At 45.1% G+C, this 9,362-nt stretch overlaps 1 protein-coding gene across 1 annotated transcript in view; it reads left to right on the top strand.

Annotated features, from left to right (window-relative positions):
* Positions 1-4,322: 4,322 nt before the first annotated feature.
* The window catches only part of NDUFS2 (NADH:ubiquinone oxidoreductase core subunit S2), a 102,548-nt gene continuing 97,508 nt past the window's right edge, over positions 4,323-9,362 (top strand). The window contains exon 1 of the mRNA XM_086945431.1: positions 4,323-4,477. Within this exon, the coding sequence (XP_086801557.1) occupies positions 4,389-4,477 (89 nt within the window). The 5' untranslated portion in view covers positions 4,323-4,388. The remainder of the gene's footprint in view (positions 4,478-9,362) is intronic.

Genomic DNA, 9,362 nt, shown 5'->3' with positions numbered 1-9,362 from the left:
ACAAAGACTTCACCTGAAGTCTTCTTGAACTCCACTGTTGGGAGCTCTTACCTGTCTGGGGGTGCCTTTTCCACTTCTGGTCTCCTGGTTGGCTGCTCCTGCTACACAAACCTGTGAAGAACTGAAGAAACTATTAAATCAACTCTTCGCCCTTGCGGCTGTTTTATTCAATGCTGCACCACCATGAGGATAATAATAATAATAAACTTCTTTATTCAGCTTATTCACAAAGGAAAAACCATAAAAGAGACATTAATAATACACATTACGTTTTTACATGAGTAAAACTGTTGAAAAGTGAAAAAACACACAGTTTCAGTAAAATTCATAAATAAGACTGATTGAACATGAAGGAATTATTTAAACGGATAATAATTCCAACATACGACCCATGCGGCCAAAGAATCGAAGCAGCACCTGTCAATGGCCTGAAAAACCTGCACGCCAAGTCCTGTGCACTGATCTCCGGAGTCTGAGATCCTCGCACCGACTCAGACACAGGCCCTGTTGTGCGGCCAAAAGAATTGATGCATTGTTCGACTGCAGCTAAAGAAATCGATGCAGTGCCTGTGTGACTGCCATTGCAGCAATCTCCAGAGTGTCCAGATTTCCAAGCATTGCACCTGTGCCGAACCTACATCAATGCTGGGGCTGCAGCAAAAAAGCTGACATAATACCTCCCCGCACAGTAAGAAAGGAATACCAATGCATCACCTCCCCTGGAGAAAGGAACCAATGCATCACCTTCCCTGGCATTAGGAACCGACGTATCACCTTCCCTGTTCCTGTTTTGCTTGTGATTTTCAACGCATCCCAGGTAACTTGCAACAAAGGTGACGTACCCATAGTTTTCTATTGACAGATCTGTTTTTACCTTTCAACCCTAATCAGCCAGGCTAAGTTGACTTCAATGGCATGGTTAGCATGAGACATACGTCTGGGCATAACTTTCCCACTTTGGGCGACAAATGCAAAAATAACAATTAATGGACGGAATGCTGAAACAATGTCGAACATTCACCCCCAGTAAAGAGATCTAGGCCTAAATCCATCGTTTTTTGCATACCATGCCATTCTAGTTTAGATCCAGCCATATGCAAGTCAGTCTTGACTCTGCTCCCCATGGGAATAGCCCAGCCCAGGTCCTCCCTGGACCAAAAACAACCATCCTGGAACCGGTATCAGGGTTTCGCAGGTCACAGGATGCTTGTTTCCAGTCCAGGTAGGACCTGGCTTGGCAGTTCGATCTGGGCTCTTCCCATGAGGAGCAAGGTCAAGACTGATTGGCATATGCCTGGGTCCAAACTGGGGCGGCGTAGAGAGTAAAAAGAATGATGGATTTCACCCAGATCTCTAGACTGGGGGTAAATGTTTGATTTATTCAGCATTCCATCCATCATTTGTTGTTGCAGCATTTTGCGGCCTAAACGACAGCACTGACTCTCAAGATTGGTAAAATTAGCTAATATCTCTTCCTTCCGTTGCGCTGGTTGGGGGATGGTGCAATGATGTCAGACCATGTGTGTGTGCTGCTTGGCTTAGCTGTGGAGAAATTGTGTTTTTTTCTTGGCAGAGGAAGTTTCAATCACATTTAGGATTGTGCAGCACAATCGGCCTCCTCTGGTGCTCAGTGACCTGACAAATCCAGCTGCTCTCTGTGTGGAGAATAGCATCTTGTGACTATCACTCAGCGATGGGAGGAGCGGTGCTTCGAAGGAGGCAAAGTTAGTCCTGACAATAGAGCTGAGCCGTCATTGGTGGCAAGAAGGACGATTGGGGAAACTAATTGGAAGGTTAACAACAAACCAATGCCTGGACCACCCTGCTGCCAAGTATCCAAAGTATATTGTAGAATCCTATCATTAACTCTGTAGTAACACAAAGCAAGTGGGTCATAGTCTGTGCTAAACTTGATGGTGAACATAAAAGCACCATTCTAGTTTTAGAAATACCAGTGCTTAAATGAGATGCTGTGCAACTATTTTCAGCTTAAGACCACCAGATACTCAAATCTGCTACAAAAAAAGGTTCAGTGCAGGTTGTGTGACTATGGTTATGCCATCAGAGATGACAATTGACCTGTAACTTTCAGCATGTGGGACGATCACGGCGTCTGCAGAAACACAGTGTTGACAAGACAGGTGCTCAGTGGACCAACCACAATAACAAGTTGCAGCCATGTGCTTCTGTCATGCTTCACTCCCAGTTCTGCTAGTCTTAAATCGTGAACTTTTACCCAGCATCACTTTGAACACTGGTGCATTTAAATTCAAATTATTAATTAAAAAAAGAAAAGTAAAACTACAAATCTAAGAGTGCAATGTGATGTTGGTCAAAAATCTAGAACTAGCTGATAATGTCGCATATTATAAGGGGACAGTTTCCATCTAAACAGTGTATAACAGAGAGCTTTTCACAGTATGTAAAACAGCAGCACTACACCATATGTGGGAATGAATAGGGCATCATGAAGATAGAGGTAAAGGTGCCAGGGTAAGATATAAGGTCTAAAGGAGGAGCGAGGAGTAATATGAACAAGAGAACACAGGAAAGCTAGAGGAGTTTGGAAGGACGAGATAGAGAACTTGAGCTATTAAAGTGAGACAGGGTGAGGATACAAGGGTAAAGGGTAAAAGATGAGAGGGAGAGGATGAAGGCATGAGAAAATACATACATAAAGAGTAGAGGGAAAGGACTACTAATTGAGATGGGATGAGAATGTGAATTAATGGATGAGTGAGATGGGGAAGCAAGCCAGATAAGGGGGTGGAAAGCAAAAATGGAGATATGAGGAATGCGAGGGGAGAAAGGTAGGAGTGAATGACAACTGGAAAGAAATAGGAGTGTGCTAGAAATCTTCTAGTAAGTAAAAACAACAAAAGGATGGTCAGGGTCTCTGGTGCTTTGACCTGTGATTCACTAGGTTGGTTCAGGAGTAGATGGAAAGACGTTTTCGACTCATAAGAAAAGTGGTCAATTTAGAAAAGAATTCATAAGTGGAATTACTTTCACCATAGAGATAGCTTGGTGGATGAAATATCACTAGTGAATCTCCACTTTATGATGTCTGGTTTTCTCTGTCTGTTGTGCCAGTAGCCAGCTGTTTAGCAATGCTGCTTCAAAGTGTCACTATACTCCCCACCTCTGTCTATCACCAGACTCAGATGCAGGAGTAAAGAGCATAGAGGCGGCTGTAGTACTGGTGACATGCTCCATGCTGCAGCTTTGGTCTGCCTGATAATTGCCCATTGGATCCAAGCCATTGTTTCCTGAAGCTCTGGCATGTCAATGTAAGCATCATGTGTGTTTAATGTTGGCGCAGCTCTTTCAAAGCCCTTGTAGACCATTACATATTAGAAAAGGGCGTTATTGACACAAATAATCTCTTAGTACTCCGTGACATGACTCTACATACGATAAAGTGTCACTCAGTCAATGAAGTGTCACACATAAAATCATGGCAAATGCGGAATGTAACACATAAACTATCTCAAAACTTGGCAGCTATGTACTTCAATATATCCTAATTTGGAAAATGCATTCCTCCAATAATTTTCTTTCTCACATCTTTCACTTTCCAATTTAAAATGTTGCCACATATGCCTTAATTTAACTTTCCCGGGTCTGAAATCGTACCATTTCAATATAAGTTACACATTACAATGGGAAAATAAATCATCTGTATCATTTTCCCCTAAACCTCCTTCTTTTTTGTTTCCAAGTGATGACATGTATGCAATTACGAAATCAGGACTACAAGTAGCACAAATCAAAAATAAAACATTGGTTGCAGAAGTTGCTCGTAAATGTGTCTGGGTGTATATCGCTCTGTAAAGTTGTCTGGAACTACACACCAACATTTTCAAACTATGAAGTAGGGGATTTGAAAAAGAAATCAAGGTGGGGCCGTATTTTTCCCATTGGCTTATGCTGAAGCTGGAGTAATCTTAGGCAGAAGACGCCTAAAATAAAGCCATTGTTGGCTTCAAAAATAGAGAGCCTCCCGATCGAATCGGGGATTATGTATAACATAGATGTTTTTGTGTGGACTCTCGCTAGTTTTCAGTTTCTGCGACTCTAAGCTCTCATTCATAGGCGAATAATAGAGTTAATCGCATCTTCATGAATGACGACAAGAAGGCGTTTTCTCAGTATTTTCCTTTCTTTCTTTAATAACACCAACTGCATGTCGTACGTATCGACATTATATTTACACATCAAAGACGGCGTCGTCTTGTAGGCGAGATTAGAAAAGGTGAGTGTTCTAGTACTCTACCCTGCGACTCGTTCCTTCACCAATATGTCCTCCGTGGCTCCAAAACTGTCAGGCTGTGCGACACCAAGGTACCGTAAGAGCTGTGCAGAAGTGGGCGGGCTCTAAAGCCAAGATGGCGGCGCTCAGGGGCCTGTGGAAGTTGCGGGCACCTTCAGGACTGCTCCAGGGGGTGCGTCCGAAGCCCCAATTGCAGCACAGCAGGTGAAAGCAACGGGGTGGAGAAAGTCAGGGCTGCCAGAAAGGGGGATGTGGGTATCTATAACCGAAGCGACGTTTGGGATAAATCCGTTGTCTCACTGCAGCCAGTGTTGTTTCCCTAGTGAGAGGGATGTTTGTCAGCTGTCATGAATGCCCCCACCTAATAAATAGTGCTGCAGATGGTGGGGGTGAGTTTATAGATTGTCGTACGCAGCTCATAACTGCCAAATGGTAACGTGTAAGGTTTAACTCCATCAGCCAGTCCTTCCTTTTCAGCCACCATCGTTTTGCATTCTGGAATTTGTAGGTTTTCATTTTGATATTGTAAGCAAAAGCTTAAAAACCCAACGTGCAAAGACAAGAATGAGCTACGGTGGTGCACATCACATGGGACCATAGCGCTCTCTCCGTCGTTGCAGAATCTGGGATCGGGTTGTCAACCACCATAGCTGTCAAGTTTCAGATTGCTTATGTGTGACATCATGGTTCAAGTGCTATTATTTCTGACATTCCATACTATGTGGGAGAGTTCATTGCGACTAAACCATGCAGAAAATACCCTGTAGAGCTAAACATTCGAAATTACCCTTCTTGGTGCCATGTGACGTGCTAGAAGTGCCACTTTTTTTCCAGATGCATTTGCACTGAGCTAGTGCTTCTCACTGTTGATACAATGCCATTGAATTTAAGGTTACCTGCATCTGCAGAGAGTAGGAGCGTCCTAAAAAGTGGAGACTGTCCAGAGGTTTAACCATGTCAGCTGTTAATATTTCCTTGACCCTTTATCAACTGTCCTAGCTGCAGACTCTGATAGCAGCTAAATGCTAAGTTTGAATCTTTCTCGTCACGCTGACAAACAACTTTCCACACTCTTGGCAGACCAACGCCCCAAATTGTGTTACAAAATTTCTAAGGATTTGTGTCCAGCCACCGACTGAAGCTTTAGGTAAGGTAGAGAAGTCCATGTTTCAGAGGAAATGTGAATATGTTGTGCAATGCCTCCTCCCACATGCTAGAACAGTCGATGATAAAGATGGCATCAGAGTTTAAGATAGCTGGAGATCTAAACGGTATGAAGGATAGAAATCACTGTTTCAGAATATTAGGCAAAGGAAGACCCTACAATGTCAAAGATACACACTAGAAACTTGAGATGAGAGACGCTGATCTCAGTAACAAACAGCGTGACTGTGCACCCCGTGTGATGGTCACTCCCACTACCACACTAAAATGGACTGCAGCACAACCCCCCCCCCCAGCTGCGTTAACAACCCAAAGGTCATCTTGCTGTTCACTTTTCCCATCAATCATAGACACAAAGACCTTTGTAGTGTTAGAACAGCCGCAGTTTATACACATCATACGCTGGTATGTAATTCATCACAATGACATTGGTCATTAACCCCTTGCATGCTTGGGACGTCCCCCAGCCATCATGCGTCATGATGGGTGTGTGCGGAGGACGGCCCAGGGCCGTCTTGAATCCCGCCCACTATTCAAATCGCCTGCACAGTGCGAAAATTCTCAGCTCAGCACTCTGCTTATCTTGCATTTTAGTAAAGTAAAGCATTAGGTTCATAACTGGTCCTACAGTGTGCAGGCCTATCTTTATTTCAAATGTAACCCCTTAACCACGGGAGGGGGGAGGGGCTGTGCGTCATGACTCCTCCCACTCCCGTAGAACGTCCGCACAGGCGTGGAATTCGCCGCGCGGCTGTTATGATTAGCCCAGCTCCACTGTGCCTCATGACGAGCGGGGCTCGTCATCAGCGGACAAGAGGTTAAAAATCATACATCTCTTTAGTGACTGTCATAAATTATTTTGTCAGCTGCAGTGACAGTGCTCCTTCTTTCTATTACTTAGTACAGCGGGTCGCAGCTTTGAGGCTTCCCTTGCTACAGACTGTCTGGAGTTCGTGGCTCTGTGGCCATGCCTGGGCTGCAAGTGATGTGTCCACACAGCACTGACCATTTCTTACCCCTTTTGTTTTCCCTCAAGTGTCCATACCGTGAGGCATCCCAAGGACCTTGTTTGGGCTAATGTCCTTTTATGTCCTTGTGACAAGATATTTATTGTTAACCCTTGTAGCTCCTTGCCTTTTAGCAGCTGTGATGCCCATGTTTATCTGGTATGGGTGGGTGGGATCAGCTCTTCTCCTGCGTTGACAATGATGCTGGTCGCCTCACCCGGTCACCTATCTACCGTACCTGCTGCCATTCCCCTGTTGCCCGGATTGGGTCATTAAACCATAACTTGTTTTACCTCCACTGACCACTCATTTTTGGCACCCTTTTTTCTCACCCTCCTGCTGCCGGGCACTCATAGTGCTGCCCACGGTGAGATGGGGGGGGGGGGTTAGCCACCATCCCTCTAGGATTGACTGCGCCTCCAGGTCTGGTGAGACCCCCCCCCCGCTGATCAAGTAACCCATTGACCCTCCCGCCATTCACTTTTCCCATCAGTCATGGACACCAAGACCTTTGTGGTGTTAGAACGGGCGCAGTTTATTCACATCATAAGCTGGTATATAATTTATCACAATGGCATTGGTCATTAATGTGCTCATCTCTCTGCTTTGCCTGCATTTTAAAAGTAAAGCATTAGGTTCATAACTGGTACTGCAGTGTACAGTCTATCTTTATTGCATATTTAATAACCATAACTCACATAACCTGCAATGCTTCATCCTTAAAAACATATGGCTCTTTTTGGCTGTGATAAATCATTGTTTGTCAGGTGCAGTGACAGTTCTCCTTCTGTTGATTACTTGGCACAGCGAGTTGAGTCTTCCCTTGCTACCAACTGGCTGGCGTTCGTGGCCCTGTGGCCATGCCTGGGCTGCAAGTGTCGTGTTTACCCAGCACTGACCATTTCTTACCCCTTTTGTTTGCCATCAAGTGTCCCTGCTGTGAAGCATCCCAAGGACCTTGTTCTGGCATTTGTCCTTTTATGTCCTGTGAGAAGATATTTATTGTTAACACTTGTATCTCCCTGCCTTGCTTGTGGTGGTTTACTGACCTCTGACAACTTACCCCAATACTAGGAGAAACCCAGAAGTTTCAAAGCCCCCATGATATTCAGGAGGAACATGTCTATCTCCATGCTAGACAGATGAACCTTATTGTCTGCGTAATAGCCAGGCATCCTCCGGTTGATGAGGCCATGTCTCACAAATTTCCATCCCATGCCCTTGCAGAACTTGCTCATTGTTATGTTCAATTTCCACCTGAATCTCTTTACCGCGATAAAGTCATCCGGTCCGCTTAGATGGCCTCCAACAGGGCCTTTCGCCCTAATGCCACGAGATCGTTGCCCCCTAGGTGAATTATCATTGTGGGCGGGATTCCCGTGCACCGTTGCGCATCCTGCACCCCAGGGAGTAGCTGGGCCCATCTCATGCCTGGTTTGCTCAGCCATATAACCTTGATGTTGCACAGCCACATTCCGCCATGCAGCTTCTAGGCTCCAGCCCACCACTGCGCCCTCGAGATGCACAAGTGTCCTACTATCCACACTGTTCCTTTTTCTACTTCTCCTGTGGTGAGAGAGTAGCCCTGTACAACAACATGTCCTATGCACACACATACATGTAAAATACAGTACAACAAATTGATTGTTAATGAAAGATATAAAGAAATGAGGTCCTTTTGGAGTGTTTGTCTTTAATAGAATTTTACTCCGCAGACCAGCCGACACATGTTTCGTCAATTGGGTATTAAACCGTTGACTTCTTCAGGGCTGTAATGGAGCAAGTTGTATCATAGACCTCAAAACAGGTTATAATTCCAACCTGGTGGCTCAAGTAGTCCAGATAATCTAAATTAACTCTGCGTCACTTTGCGGCGTGTCTTGTGTCGGTGTTGGTAACCCATTCATGGGGTGTATCCTTCCAAGTTTAAAAGGCAAGCTGAGTACGTTGCATATACCGTAGGCATGTATTCAAATACAAAACTTGTGGGATCTAAGGGCTGAGATGCGCCGCCGAAAGTCTTGTATTCAAAAGTAGTGATATCCCTCTAAAATTCTTGAGAATGGGAGCCGAGTATGGCAAAACCTTGTAAACTCCTTTCACCGTAAAATTATATCAGTAATTGCTCCCATGTCCTGTTAGTGAGCCACAATAGATCTTGTAGCGAGTACGCTTCTGCCTGTAGTACATCCGTGTCCGAGTTCAAACCGGAAGTAGCCCAGTGTTCGCTTGCAACAGACATGAAGTATGACTTAAATGCTGAGGATTTCCACCTCTTTGTGCACCTGATCCCTTTATATGCCATGTGCCGTTGTGGCTGCCCGATGCTAAATAAGTGTGATCTAAAGTGTGCCGGTGTATAGCCTTGCTTCGCCAGGGTCTGGTGCAGTAGCACTGTAAATTGGAACCTGCTGATGTAGCTGCCATCCTTGTGTATGAATGGGGGTTGGCTACCACCCTGACCTGCATGTAGCTATGGTTCATGCATACCAGGCACTTCTCACTTGCTGCGAGACACTCCAGCCTTGTGTGCTTCCTTTCCCTACTTGGCCTGTTTTTGAACTCCTCCTCCTTTTGCTTTTTGATCACCTGTTTTTTTTTGGGGGGGGGGGGGTAGCCTCCTAACTTGTAACTCACCCACGGTAAATTCATGGTAAAATGGACTGCACGTGTTTCCCGCCAGTGTCTGCCTCTTAACATAAGCCACTGCGATGCAGCCAGGGTAAGAGACACCTCGCTGGTTACACATGAACATGTGTGCATATGCATGTACACATGTGAAAGGGCTGCACGTAGAAGACTCCTGTTGTGCACTTCCCAAGAACTGCGCACAGGTAGGAAGGTGCAGAAGGGATTATGCAGAGTTGGGTAGTGACCTGAAATAGACTTTATAGGTGTACACATGTAAGGGATAGTCA

Source organism: Lissotriton vulgaris, chromosome 12 (genome assembly GCF_964263255.1).
Source record: "Lissotriton vulgaris chromosome 12, aLisVul1.2, whole genome shotgun sequence".
In the NCBI taxonomy this organism is placed as follows: Eukaryota; Metazoa; Chordata; class Amphibia; order Caudata; family Salamandridae; genus Lissotriton; species Lissotriton vulgaris.
Note: the sequence above shows the minus strand (reverse complement) of the source record. Positions and strands in the feature narration are given on the sequence as shown.